Below are 14,657 nucleotides of genomic sequence, written 5' to 3'. Positions count from 1 at the left end.
AAAGAGTCTTCAGCTAATTCTTGGGCACTTTCTTGTTCCAGTATTAAAAAAGGTAAAGGTACCCCTGCCCGTACGGGCCAGTCTTGACAGACTCTAGGGTTGTGCGCCCATCTCACTCAAAGAGGCCAAGGGCCAGCGCTGTCCGAAGACACTTCCGGGTCACGTGGCCAGCGTGACATCGCTGCTCTGGCGAGCCAGAGCCGCACACGGAAACGCCGTTCACCTTCCCGCTAGTAAGCGGTCCCTATTTATCTACTTGCACCCAGGGGTGCTTTCGAACTGCTAGGTTGGCAGGCACTGGGACCGAACAACAGGAGCGCACCCCGCTGCGGGGATTCGAACCGCCGACCTTTCGATCGGCAAGCCCTAGGCACTGAGGCTTTAACCCACAGCGCCACCCGCGTCCCCCCAGTATTCCAGTATTAGCTCTGGGTAATTTGGGATAGAAACTGCCTTTGCAGAAGTAGTATGCCTCCAAATACCAAATGCTTGGAAGTGACCGTGGGGAAGCTCCGTGGCTGCCCACTGTCGGAAGCAAGACACTGGGCCTTGGAGGGACCTTTGGCCTAATCTCTGGCAGGGCTGCTCAGAAGTTCTCCCACGCCACCAGTTTTGAGAGAGACCCAGATTTGACCCACATGAAGACCAAGAAGAGGTTAAAACTCTCCTCTTGCCTCCTCCCCACCCCGTGACTCATGGAACAGTCACTTTTAGTTCTGAAGAAAAGATTTCAAATAGCTTGAACTTTCCCCTCCAAAGTCCCAGCTGCAGCAGATTCTGGGCCCACCCCTCCAGTAGATTGGGTCACACTCCCATCACCTTCAGCTGTGAGACCTCTCCTATTCTCCATATATATATATCTAGAGAGAGAAGCGAGGAAGGTCTGCAAAGGTCCAGTTAGCTTTGGTGTTGTATTAGGTTTGTTTGTCTACTTCAGCCATGCCTGCTGATTTCAATGGCACCTGGAACCTTGTCAGCAGTGAGAACTTTGAAGGCTACATGGTGGCCTTAGGTAAGCTGAAATATAGTTTGATTTTTCTCTTCCTATTTGATTATTTGCTTTATGTTGGTAACTGTTCCACTTCGTGCAGAATGTCCCCCACCCTACCCCTTTCCTTAGCCAGAAGCTGTATATGTAGTTGTTTGAACTCTGCAATATATGATGGGTGTTCTGATTTTTGTTTTTATTATTTAAAAAGTTTGTATCTAATCACTGCTGATTTTCAACTCTGAGTTCCTAGAGTTATTTACTCAGATGTAAGGTCTGTTGAATTTGGGGCTTGGCTCCTGAATAAGTATGTGCAGGATTGCTGGTTTCCCTTATGTTGAATTGAGGAATCCAAGCATTCTGTATTTTGGAGGATTAACTACACGTATTTCTGAATGGAAGTCCCTTTCCAGGCAAGGAGCTGGAGTTTGTTCTCCCTCCCCTGCTTTGCCATTGTAACAACCCTGTGACGTAGACCAACATCAGTGAGTATAGGAGTATATTTTTAAGGAAGAGCTGGGCAAATTCAAAGTCTCCTTCTGTTGCTGTGCAAGGATGTAATCTGCAGGAAACACTTGGTGCTTCAAATAAAATAAGTGCATATTATAGGGGGGAGGCCAACACCTAGGTGATCATCTGAGTTTATGTGGGAGTTAATATCATCCAAATTGCTTATTGGTGTAGCTCTGGACATACCTGGTCTTCTCAGCCTTCATTCTCTAGCTAAAATGGGGATTACAGTCTCCTTAGTGAGTTGTCTCAACAACAGTGTTTGGCAACACAAGTGGGTCAGGTCTAGAATATTTGCAGCCCTGTGCTTATAAGTATACAAGCTCTTGAGCTCAGGGCAGCCACACCCACATGGCTTCCTTTTTTTTCACTCAACAACCTTGTAAGGTATGGTTAGGTTGTGAGAAAATATTGCCTAATGAGACCTCAAAGTGGAGAGTTGAACTAGGGCTCTATCATTTCAAATCAAACACAGCAACCGCTATACCACACTGGCCCCACAGCAGCTACTAGTTCGCCTACGTTGACAAAGAACCAATTCCAAGGGGCTAGACCAGTGGTTTTCACCCCGGGGTCCCTTGAAATGATGGTCAGGGGTGCCACAGGCAACCCTGGCCTCTGTCCCTCTTTCCTTCCCTCCCTCCTCTGATGCCCTCTCACGTCTCTGCCTCCCAAAGGCTTTCACAACTGTTCGTTGCAGCAGCCCTGGCTACAAGCAACACAGGCAAATGGTGCCTTTGGGGCTGGCCAGGGGGTGCTGGTTGCCAGGAGCTGAGGCGGCTCAGAGATTGGGGGGGGGGACTGCAGGGGCTGCCTGGAGGACTTCCAAGAAGAGGGGAGAGGAGGCTGAGGGAGCACTCCGTAATCTTCTGTGCCAACCTAAAAGTTTGCAATAATGTTTCCCAATAATTCAGACGTCTGACCCATTTATTTTGGCTCAAATGAGTAACTTTATTTCAACACTGGGCTGAAGAAGTTGAGGAATTGATTTCACACTTGCCACACTTTCCTGATTGAGTTGTTGAAAGAACATGGAATTCTCTCTTTCACCGCCCCCTAAACACTTTTTAACAAAGCTAATTGCTCTCCATCAATCCTAAGGAATGGGGACCTCTTCCGATCTTCAAAGGCAAAAGCACAGGAGCAGTGGTCTGACCAGGACTCCGATTATCTAGGTTTGGGCAGGTGAGGGGTAGAGTGGGAATGTAGTGGCAAATCTGTAAGTTCAAGATCACTTCATGATAGTCACAGTCACACCCCTTTTATGACTAGCCTTATAAGATATATTAGTGATGCCTTGCAACCAGCAATGCAGATGTCACTGTGTTGCCTTTCAGATAGATCTACCATTTTCTGGGGAAAGGATTTGAACTGCCCCATTATATTTTTTAGCAATGACTTTAAGTTGTGCTTTCTTTGAAGTTCCGTTGCACAGAACAGAATATCCACACCATTCTCCTAAAGCGAAAGCACCTTGTGTTTTCAGTGTTTATAAGTGCCTGGCTTCTGCAACATGGAAGTGGCATCCATTTCATGCTGATAGGGCAGCTCTGGAAGGCTGCAGGCATGGACCCTGCGACAGAAATAGTAATGGGTCTTTGATCCCATCCCCCATGACCCTGGACCACTATACCACTGGGTGGGAAGTAGCAGTTATGGCATAGCTGAGTGGTAGCATGTCTGCTTTGCATGCGGATGGTTTTGGGTTCAGTCCCTGGCATCTCCTGGTATGGCATTGAATTTCCTCTGGCTGATACCTTGGAGAGCTGTTGCCAGTCAGCATTGTGCTGAGATAGATGGACCAGTGGTCTGACTCGATAAAAGGCAGCTTCCTGTGATCGGAAAATCAAATGTGTTCTGTCTAAATAACCTGGATGCAACTTCTCTCTGTGCAAAGGTATCGATTTTGCCACCCGCAAGATAGCCAAAATGCTGAAGCCTCAGAAGGTCTTCAAACAAGATGGGGACTCATTTTCCATCAGCACAACCAGCACTTTCCGCAGCTATTTAGTCGAGTTCAGGATTGGGGAGGAGTTTGAAGAAGACAACAAAGGCTTGGACAATAGAAAATGCAAGGTACTGAGGACTGGAGAAAGCCACTCTCTAAGTAGGCAGCTTTAATTGAAAATAAACTTGCCATCCTCCCTCTGCCCCGGCCAGGATGGATGCATGCATGCATGCAGGATGTCTGGGCGGCGGGGGGGGGGAGCGGGATCCAATAATTTGTGGTACCCAATTCTTGTTTATGTATGAGTGCATTGTGATATTACACAAGTATGGGTCAGGAAACTGTATAGCCTGACTTTCTGTCCACTATACTGATAAGCTCAGGCTGGTGGACAACATTGTTAAAAAAAAAATTGCAAACAAGAGCATCCTAGGTGGTACAATGGGACAGTGCATCTGGCTCTTAACTAAAAGGTTGGTGGTTCGAGCCCACCCAGGGGCAGGATTCCTGCATTGCACAGGATTTGCACAGGATAACCCTCAGGGCCCCTTCCAAATCTGATTCTATTAAAACAACATTTTCCAGCACTGTCCTCTTATTTTTCAATACTTTGGCTATGTTCACACTGCACCTGTGAAGCATTTCTTCCTCGCTCCACAGAATTATGGGCACTGTAGTTTAAGGGTTTATGGGAATTGTGCCCAGAATTCTTTGAGGGAATGAATGTGCTTCATCAAGGTGTACACACCAGAACCTTTTTTGTTCTTCTGTTCATCTGGATGCTACTTTCAAGAGCCCTTAACTTGCATTAATTGTCATGGGCTTATTGTAAGCTGCCCTGTTAGAAGGTGGGGCATAAATCTAAACATCATAAACAGGGCCAAGCTAGCATTGTTGGGGTGGGAGCAAAATTTGTGGGCCCATGGAAAGTGTTTCTGGCATGACGACAGTGGAGTTGGGTTAATTGAAATGGATAGGGCACTGCCCCACCAACCTTGCACTGCCCTCAGACAGCCCACCCCTATGTGCCTCACAGACAGTTTGGAGGGTGGCTCTGCCTGTTATCTTCCTTCTCCTTAGTCTCTGTGTTGCCCTTGTATAATTTGTTGACCCTTGGAGCAGAACCTGAGAGATGAACTGCGCCTTGAATATTTTTGACCCTTCTCCTCCCCTGCAGAGTGTAGTTAACTGGGACGGCGACAAGATTGTTTGTGTCCAGACTGGAGAGAAGAAGAACAGAGGCTGGACCCACTGGATTGAAGGAGATGACCTGTTCTTGGTAAGTTGTTACAGGGGTGTATAGCTGGGGTTGCTTTGGAGGTAAGCCAGCTAGATAGATACTCTGGAGCTAGGGGGTGTTGACTCCGTATGCTTTGCATATGGGTCTTCCTGTTTGAAGGGCCCCCCTACCACCACACCTCAGCCATATTTCATGCTTGAGATAGCCAGTGAGTCCTCAGGCCTACTCTTCTCTCCCCTGTCCCCCTGCCCAATGTGAGCAGCAAGGGGCTTTTTAACAGCTGTTGCATCAATAGCTTGCGTGTTCTTCACTTGGGATGGGAGTTTGCAGCCAAGGTCTCTGCTATTTATATGCACTGGGGAGAGAGCTAATGAGCCTTTTGCCTCGGTGGGATTGAGTTGGCCAATGGGTAAAGCCTAGGCTACTGCTACATTTAGGTCAAAAATCTGCTTTGCATGCAGAAGATCCCAGGTTCATTCCCCAGCGTCTCCAGGTAGGGCTGGGAGAGACTTCCTGTCTAAACCCCTGGAGAGCTGCTGCCAAACAGTGTAAGCAATACTGAACTAGATGGACCAGTGGGTTCGATTTGGTGTACAGCAGCTTCATGTTCTCTTGTTCCTAACGGATGTCTCCTTGTGCAGGAACTCCGATGTGAAGACCAAGTAAGCAGGCAGGTTTTCAAGCGAGCGTGAAGTTGATTCCTGCAATATCCCCCAAATGACAACAGCGCAGAGAACCACGTACAGGAGCGTTTATGCATAGCGGCACTTCAGACATGGAGTGCTAACTGAAAAGGCAGCTTTACAGGTCAAACCTTCTTCCTCCACCCCTGGTGCTCTTTTTGTAAAAGCATTCCAACCTGATCCTTTGGAACAAACGTAACTGTTAACCTGCACTAACCGTGTAACTTCATTAAAAAAAAAAAAAGATGACTGTTTGCAATACAACTTGGGAGTCTACAGCTTTTTGTTAAGAGTACTGTACTATTTTTCTAAAAATGCCCTTTGGGGATAGAAGACTATATATGTGGAATTCTCGGTTGCAGGTGTGTATACCTATGCCAGCTGCACACCATACATTGAAAGCACCACTTTAAAGATCCATGGCCTCCCCCCAAATATTTTTGGGAGCTACAGCTTAAGTGTCTGGGACTGGCAGGGCTCTGACCAGTGTGACGGGCAGGGGGCTGGAGCGGGCCAGAGATTTATGGGGTTTTGTGCCACCCACAAGGTAGGAGCCAGGGCAGGAGGAAGGGGAAGAGTCTGAGTGATCAGAAGCAGGTGTATGTTTGGAGGGGGTGAGGGGTGCAGCACATGGTCAAAGCAGAGGAAGAAGCTGTTCAGGTGAGGGGCGGGCCAGTTGAATCCCCTCTGTCCCCTGCCCTGCTGTCTCCTAGGAACAGGAGGGGCTTGAAAAGGCAAGCACAGCAGCAACTTCCATGTAGAAGTGTTTGCACGCACTCCATCAGATGAAGCGATTTAAGCCTGGGAGAGGGGTGCCTGGTCCCGCTGTGGCTTCAACTGTTCAGCCAGAGCACAAGCCTGAAAAAGTTAATGCCAGCTACATAGCCACAAGTAGTATGTGTATGTGTTTATTTTCTGAACACCTTAGGAACTGCTTTGGTCAAGAAAGAATTAAACCACTGGCCATTTTCCCTCCTTGCTGGGTGTTCTCGGGACACTGAGAATGCTGAGCATTGTTAGGAGACCCCTATTCGCTTCACAGAGCAGCAATCCCCAGAGTAATTTAACAACCAATCCATCTTCCAGTGAACTGTGAATTCTCTCTCTCTCTCTCTCTCTCTCTCTCTCTCTCTCTCTGTGTGTGTGTGTGTGTGTGCGCCTCTGGCCCTGTCTTCCGTTAGGTATGTGGCCTTACCCTCATGTGCGACCCTCATGTGCGACCTAAGCCAACGTGTCCCTCAGGCTGGAAAATACTCTGCACCCCTGCTTTAAGGCAAATCAAGCATTACATGATGAGAAACTCAGTAAGCTAGTTGCTGGTGAATTAACTTTTCTGCAGAAATTTCTGATCACCAGACAAGGCCCTGCAGCTCATTATTTCTTAGTACAAGTTGGTAGAAGCTTGAGATGGATGCAAGTTGTGACCCACAGTTTGGCAATACCTTTAATAGGACTAACCAAAATGTCTTAACTGTGGCAAGCTTTTGTGGACCCCGGGGCTCTTCAGCACAAGTCCTGCCCCCTGCCCAAACACAAAAGAATCCCGTAATTTCCTACGAGTGTTGGGAGCTGTAGCTTCCCCCTCATAGATCTCCTAATATTTTTTAGGGGAGGCGGTGTGCTTTAAAAGTATAGTGTGAATGTGACCACAGCCTCTTAGAGGAAGGAAAAACCCCACAGTTCAGAGTCCTCACCATTAGGTGGCACCTCTGCTACGTTATGGAAAGACACTCGGCTAGAGATTTTTGTAAGTCTTGTGAGCAGATGAGTTGTGCAGACTACCTTGAAGAACCTTCCTTAAACTAACAAGCAGCTTAAGTCTTTGCATTATTTTTATAGCAGAAGAGCAGGTCTTTGACTTCATCCCCCCCCATTTTGCTTTGAGAGAAAGAAGTTTCCGTTTGTTTGTCTTTTAAATCAGGTATTAAAAAAACACTCATATGCAAGGGTGGGGTTTGTTTTGACGTGTACATAAGCACTGATCCAGCACACAAGGCTGCAGCAACTAATAAAGATGTTTGTATTCCAGTAAACATCAGAGGGCACCATTGGCTTAATTCACATTGAGTGATAGTGTGCTGGCTTTTCCTGTGGGTCAATGGCCCTTTATAGAAGAAAGGTACCATCACCCCATATTAACAGATGATAAAATCGGTTTTGGACTACTATATGACCTGACTGAATGTGCCTCCATGTAAAAACTGTCCAATTAATTTTCCTCCAGATAAATTAGGCACTATACTGTACAGACTTATCTAGTTGCAGAGTAATTGACAGAGTTGAACTGATGTACATAAGCACTCCAATAATTGAGGTTTTATTTAGTGCTAGTGTTGCTCACAGTAAAACCATTGACAATAATGAATATGAGTAATTTAGGTCCATTAGTTTCAACGGGTGTACTTTGACTATAACTTAGTGTGGTATTACCCTTAGTGTTCAAGTTGCCTCTCAGACCCTTTAGGTTTTTACCCCCTTGGCACAGAGCAAAGTCCTGTTTTTTATTTAAGTACTGTATACATGTCCTGTCATTCGGCAGCACATTCCCCCACTCTTAAGCTGGTTCACTGTTTCTTTCTGCCTATTAAGTGAATAATGAAAACAAAAAACCAAATAACATGACAAGGGCATAAAACAATGGGGGGGGGGGAGTGGCAGGTTAAAAGCAATCCAAATCACATTTTTAAAAGCTTGGGGTCAAGGAAAAAGGTCTTCACATGATGAAATGAGTGTCAGGCAACCTTCTCTGGGATCAGGGATGAAGAGATGTGGGTACCACAGTTGATAAGGCCTTTTCACCCTGTGGCTGTTGCTGGCTTATTCTCAGGGTTTATATTATTAAACCTATTTTACTCCAAGATGTCATGGGTTTCTCCCTGCCAGCTCCCAGCGGTTAGGATCACAAGGGTCATCTAGTCCAACCTGCTGCAATGCAAGAATCTTTTGCTCAATATGGGGCTTGAACCTACAACGCTCAGATTAAGAATCTCCTGCACTACAAACTGAACTACCAAGGCAGACAAGGAACCTTTAAAGGTTCAAACAAGCTCCTTTACTGTACTCTTTCTGTTGCTTATGACTACTTTCGTTGTTTGTAACTGCGTATTCCACCCCCCCCCCCATGTTGTGAGCTACCATAGGCGTGGTTTCACCCATGGAAAAGCAGCAAACAAAATTGTGCATGTATGAATAGCTTTTGTAGTATGGAAACCTCACGGGACTCGAATCAGACAATATTGCACCACATCGCCACCCCTCAAGCGCGCCTCAGGATGATCTCCCCCCGCCCCCCGGGCAAAAGAAAACAAGGACTGAAATATTGATTTGTTAAATATCCACTATTGGAAGCATAGATGGAACAGAGTGTGAAAGCGTTCCCCCTCATCTAAGACACGGGAAACAAAAATAAAAGGACTACTGGGGTCTTCACGGCTTTTATTACCAAGTTATTCCAATTTTGCTGTAATTTTTATTTTTTATTTCGGCTTGTTAACGTGCATAATTATCCAAATAATACATTGTTATTCAAGTAAATGAAGAGTTTCGAGTCATCTCGCTCTCCGTTTGCATAAGACAGCCCCTCCCCCAGCTCTCTTTCCCGCCTCAGCAAAAGCTTTTCCCCCACGCCATTCATCGCAGCATTTTCGCGCCTGCCCCGCCCCTGTTGCTAAGGCGCAACCAAACAGGCCCCACCTCCCGCTTTAGTCCCTCCCACCCCGAGCTTAGCATCTTGTAGTAGGTGACAGTGATTGGGCGCGGGCAAGCGGCGGAGGCCTCCCCTTCCCTCTTCTCATTGGTCAGTACCAGGGCGCACGCGGGGACGCTTCGGCCTGTGACCGAAAGACGATGAAGGGTGGAGCGGCGGCGGCGCGGGTGCGAGGAGGAGGAGGCGTGTCATCCGCAGCGCGTGGACTGCTGGGCGGGAGAAGGCGGAGCCTCTTTCTCATTGCACCTCCCTCTCTGCTCCGCGATTGGGCGCCTTCCCTGCGCTCGTTGGGCTGGTTGGTGGGAGGAGCCTCCTCTCTCTTTGGCCTCCCGCACTTAAAGCGCGCGAGCGAAGGGACGCACGGACGCGTAAGCTCTGGTTGGCTGGCTATCTTGCAGCCGTACGCAAAGAGGCGTGCGGAGAACCGCCTGGAGGAAAGAGAGAGAGAGAGCGCGCGCGCGAGGGAGAGGAGGGGAGAGGTCACGTGATCCGACGCCAAGATGGCCGCCGCTGCCTCCTTGTTTTGATGAATAATCTCTGTGTAGGGAGGCAGAAGCAGCGTCTGCAGCAGCTGAGGGAGAAGAGTGTGAGGGGGCAGCTCTGAGGGGAGTGTGTTGGTGGCTTGCCGAGAGGTGTAAGGCCAGTCATTGGCGCGGGCTTTCCCCACCACCACCCTCCTTCCACACTGCCTCCTTTTCTCTGCAGCCCCAGCCAAGCCAGGCACCTGGAGAATTCAAGGGGCTGAGGTGGAAGAGAAGGTGGCTTAAGCTGGGGCCGCGTGCGAGCCGAAAGGGAGGCAGCTGGCTAAACTGGGGCTTCAGGTTAGGCAGCCGATTAAGGGGAGATTGTTGTGATATATAGCTGGTGGCAGGGCGCTGTATTCATATATCTATATATTGAATATACTGTATAGGAGTCAGCAAGCAGCTTAGGGCTTCTAGCAGAGGGAGAAAGAGCGGGACCTATCTTATGTGTATATATGGGACTAATAGGGTTTCCTGGGTATACGGAAGGAAGCCTGCGATTGGGAACTGGGGGTAGTGAGCAAGCGGAAGGCTCTCTGCCGTGTTTGGTGGACGGTGAGCAATAGGAGCCTCTTGTGATACGAGGCGGTGTCTTGCTGACCTGGGGAGCTTTCAGGGTTTGTAGGAAGGTCCATAACAGGCGGCAGGGTGCCACTGAGGCTTTAGGACAACTGGGGGACTGTGAGCAGCGAGGTTTCGGTCGGAGGCTGCTTGGTAGGCCATCTGGGGCGCCTGGAGTGTGGAGAAAAAAGGTCAGTGGGACCCAAGGCAGGAAGCAGGAGCTAGGATCCTAGGGGGTTATCGGCAGCTTGGGGTGCCTGTGGAGGGAGGCTTTTAAAGCTGGGGCTACAGCGGAGATAGCTTCAGGTACAGGAAGGGGTAAGGCCTGGAGGTTTAGATAGGAGTGGCTTATGCGTGCGTTCATAATCATTTAGTTGACTAGCAAACCAGAGACAAACAGCCTCTGCCCAAGAACAGGGGAAGTATATTCTGTGGTGGTGGTCTTTACCTCTGACTATGCAATTCTGAAACGTCCCTAGGGAAAGAGGCAGCACGACAGGATTTCCCTTAAAGACTCTCTCTCCCACAAGCACGCCCCTCAAGGGAAGTACAGAGCTCCCCTTCCCCCAAACTCCTTTCACCATTAAGAGGAAAACAATGGAGGAGCTGAGCGCTGATGAGGTGAGTTTGGGGATTGTTGACTGAACAGTGGATGTTGTGGGAAGGGAGGCTGGGCACCAGGATGTATCCTACAGGTAAATGGTTCTACTGAAGGGGGTTTGCCATGGGGATTTGTGGAGTCCCACTATTTATGCAAAGTGAATAAATTTGTATGTGTATTGGTCTTTGGAGACCAAAGTTCAAGTCATCTCTTAGCTATGAAACTTGCTGGGTGACCTTGGGCCAGTCGCTTGTCTGTTTGCCTAACCTACCTTGCAGTGGTGTTGTGGAGATAAAATGGCGAGAGGGGAACTATATGTTTGGGCAGGAGTTTTGATTCCCCAGCTAGAGTGCTAGAATGCCTCTGGATATAAACGTAGTAAATGATAACTGATTAGTTTTGCTATTTTGGATAAATGCACTAGTAATATAATGGTCTTGCATTTTCTCCCCGCCACTTTTTGGACACACCTCACCCTCCTTAAGTCTGCAATTATATAGAGGGTGGGGTTGTTTTTAATCCCTTCTTTTTAGTTGAGTATTCACCTATGTTGAGTAACACATTTTTCTTACTTGGAGAAACTTTTTAAAAGTGTGTTTTGGTTTATTGAATGTCTAAAGCTTGACAGTACTTTGTGCTTAAAGGGAACTTTTCAATTTACATTATTTGATACTGAGGGATAGATAGCTATTTTCCCATTGGGGTGGCATACTACCAGGGCCATTTTTAGGTCTTTGTTCAGATAACGTTTTGGACTTCTCCTTTGTCCAAGTTGTCTATGAAAGAAAGGTGTATGTGAGGACACACAACAGGTCTCCTCAACAGAAGCATGTAGATGTTAGGCTTCTATTTAAAGCTTTGGTTTCAAATTCAGAGTTGTAAGTTTTTTCAGGTGGGAACCCACAGTGCGAGAGGTGCTAGTATGATTGCTTATGGAATGATTCCAGGGTTGTTGGATACTGTCCTGGTGAGGTGTTTCTTGAGAGTACTTCCTGTCTTACTAAGAGGATGTCCTGTGTTTTATTCAGACTTAATTGTGAAGTTTAAACAAAAACAATTTAAACTTCAAAAAATAATCACAATGAGGGAATCTTTTCTATTTACACATTGATATTTTCATCTTGTTTAATTCTAGTCTTTCATGATCTCTCTCTCTCTCCCCCTCCATCCTTACCCCTTCTGCCAGGGTGGTATTTTGTTGCTTTTTTAAACAAAAAACAAAGGATTTTTGGATCTTATTCATTGCAAAAGCATTCTCAGCTACTTAATCAGTTGCTTTATACTAGCAAGCTCTTTCTGCACACTTTGACACATTGGTAGTACATTGGCCCAAGTTAATGCCATGTGAGCTTTTTTAATATTGTAGTTTTGGTGTAGGTGAAAATACTTTGAGAAGCTAGCTTGGATGCTTTCATAACTTGCCATGAAGCAGGCTTTTCCCATGTGAGTAATCTGTCTTATTTTTTTATTTTAAAACAGCTTTTAAGCTGCCCTTCATGCACAGAAATACTGGATCAAAATAGTGAATACAAAATCTTCAAATCATTTAAAAGAAGCAAGAAGGTGGAGTAGAAACGCCTTCAGACAAAGAAAGTACCTAAAAACAACTGAATATTTTAAGCCAAGCATGTCCAAAGTCCATTTCAAGGGCATAATCTGGCCCGCTGTTCGGTTTAATCTGGTCCCTTCCGCAGCTTATTCCCTGGGGTAGAATCCTAAAAAAGCCTCAACTTCAATCCTAAAAAAAAAACCAGCTCAACAACTTTGGTTGGCCCCTTGGTCGGCCCTCATGGCCTTTCACTTCATCAAATCTGGCCCTCTTTGAAAAAAGTTTGGACACCACTGGTTTAAGCAGTTATTACAGTTATTTATTAGATTTCTTCCCTGTACCATGCTTTGAGGTTCCAGGGCAAGTTGTGACAATTTAAAAATACACTAATAAAATAAGTTAAAAGAATTTTATTTATTCATTTGTTATTTTATTAGCAGTTCGAAAGCTCGTCAAAGTGAAAGTAGATAAATAGGTACCGCTCTGGTGGGATGGTAAATGGCGTTTCCGTGTGCTTCTCTGGTTCGCCAGAAGTGGCTTAGTCATGCTGGCCAGATGACCTGGAAGCTATATGCCGGCTCCCTCTGCCAATAAAGCAAGATGAGCGCCACAACCCCAGAGTTGGTTACGACTGGACCTAATGGTCAGGGGTCCCTTTACCTTTACCTTGTTATTTTATACATTTCTATACCGCCCTTCATTTGAGGACCCCTGAACCTGCCTGGGGAGAGCATTCCACAAATGGGGAACCACTGCAAAAAAGGCCCATTATTGTGATCTCTTGTGGATAAGGCACAGGAAGAAGAGTCTCAGATGATGATTGCAGAGTCTGGGTCGGTTCATAGGGAGAGAGGTGGTCCTTGAGGTGTTGTGGTCCTGAGCCATGTAAGGCTTCATAAGTAAAAACCAGCACTTTGAATTGGGCTCAGAAACTAATTGGCTTGGAAATTGTGGTCAAGAGAATATGGTGGGAAACTGAAAATGCCAGAGCACATAAATAAGTCTTGTTATCAGCACTGGACTGATAACTTTAGTGCCAGTCATGCATATCAAAGAACAGCATTCCACAGATGGTGCCTCACCATGGAGAAGGAATTATTCCATATCATTACATAGTGAGTTTCTAATGGTGGAATATGGACATGTGCTTCCACCAAAAGTCTCAAGACATGGGCAGGCTGGTTATAAGGAGAGGTACTCCTTCAAGTGTTTGAGTCCTGAGCTCTTCACGGCTTTAAAGATGAGCATAGCATTTACTAGTTCCTGCTTTTTACCATTTTTTTTCAAGGTAGCTCACAATAAAACTAAAAAAAACCAGTTTATTTAAAACTGAAGTTAATGATGACAAAAATAAGGGAAACATATGAAATAGTGGCACTGTCAAAACTCTGGAAGTGTCAGGTATAATTAAAATAGAAAAGGCACAGTGAAATAAGGTCTTTACTCCTTTCTGAATGAGGAAGATTCTGTGTGTTCCTGACTGTAAGTAGGAGTGAATTCCATAATTTTGGAACCACCATGAAAAAGCACTGCTTTTACTGCACCCCAAACAGGTTCCTGCCTCTTTTCATAGGCTTGAATTTGGTAGCTGGTGCGTACAGTAAAACTCTCCACCGCAACCCGCGGACAGGCTATTCCCATGCTGTCTGCGTTACAATAAAGGAGAGACAGAGTAAATAATAATATAAAAGGGACTGCTTTTCATGAATAAAGTTTGTAACTGATGGAACATCATGGGACATGGCCTGAATTGTTCAGACTGCAAATTCTCACCAGCTGTGTCCAATGGAACATATTTCCAAGTACAGTGGTACCTCGGGTTACATACGCTTCAAGTTACAAACGCTTCAGGTTACAGACTCTGCTAACGCAAAAATAGTGCTTCAGGTTAAGAACTTTGTTTTAGGATGAGAACAGAAATCGTGCTCTGGCAGAGCAGCGACAGCAGGAGGCCCCATTAGCTAAAGTGGTGCTTCAGGTTAAGAACAGTTCCAGGTTAAAAACGGACCTCCGGAACGAATTAAGTACTTAACCCAAGGTACCACTGTACACAGACATGGGCTTGCACTAAAATTCAAGTAACAAAGAATGGGCTGCTAATATGGAGTAGCAGCACACTGACCACAGAATTAATTCTAGTCTTATCTTAGTTTCGCTTGATGTTAGAATTGAGCAGACTTGGTTTGAAGGCAATCTGGGTTAGAGAGAGGGGAGGAAGATGTAAGTGGGACCATGCCACATTTTCAGTCTTTCGAACTTTGGTTTGGAGAATGCTAACATGACATCTAAATTCAGCCCTTTTTGTGAAATACCTTTATTGGTTCCTTGAATATTCATAGAGGGCAGC

General features: G+C 46.2%; 2 protein-coding genes across 7 annotated transcripts in view; both read left to right on the top strand.

Moving 5' to 3' along the window:
- The first annotated feature begins 723 nt into the window (after nt 1-723).
- RBP7 (retinol binding protein 7) lies at nt 724-5,623 on the top strand. The gene is made up of 4 exons (XM_083454396.1): nt 724-1,012; nt 3,396-3,574; nt 4,624-4,725; nt 5,328-5,623. Exons 1-4 carry the CDS (start codon nt 940-942, stop codon nt 5,376-5,378), a joined length of 405 nt encoding a protein of 134 aa, XP_083310522.1. The 5' UTR covers nt 724-939; the 3' UTR covers nt 5,379-5,623.
- A 3,737-nt stretch (nt 5,624-9,360) lies between these two features.
- UBE4B (ubiquitination factor E4B) overlaps nt 9,361-14,657 on the top strand; it is a 70,799-nt gene continuing 65,502 nt past the window's right edge. The window contains exons 1-2 of one of the 6 annotated variants that reach the window (XM_083453729.1): nt 9,361-9,443; nt 10,640-10,781. In XM_083453729.1, coding sequence (XP_083309855.1) covers nt 10,758-10,781 — 24 coding nt within the window. In that variant the 5' untranslated portion in view covers nt 9,361-9,443; nt 10,640-10,757. Of the gene's footprint in view, nt 10,782-14,657 lie in introns of all 6 variants that reach the window. The other 5 variants (XM_083453738.1, XM_083453733.1, XM_083453732.1 and 2 more) reach the window with 5 other exon arrangements.

The sequence above is a fragment of the Podarcis tiliguerta genome (genome assembly GCF_965153285.1).
Source record: "Podarcis tiliguerta genome assembly, chromosome: 8".
Classification (NCBI taxonomy): Eukaryota; Metazoa; Chordata; class Lepidosauria; order Squamata; family Lacertidae; genus Podarcis; species Podarcis tiliguerta.
This window is presented reverse-complemented; position numbering and strand designations above follow the sequence as displayed.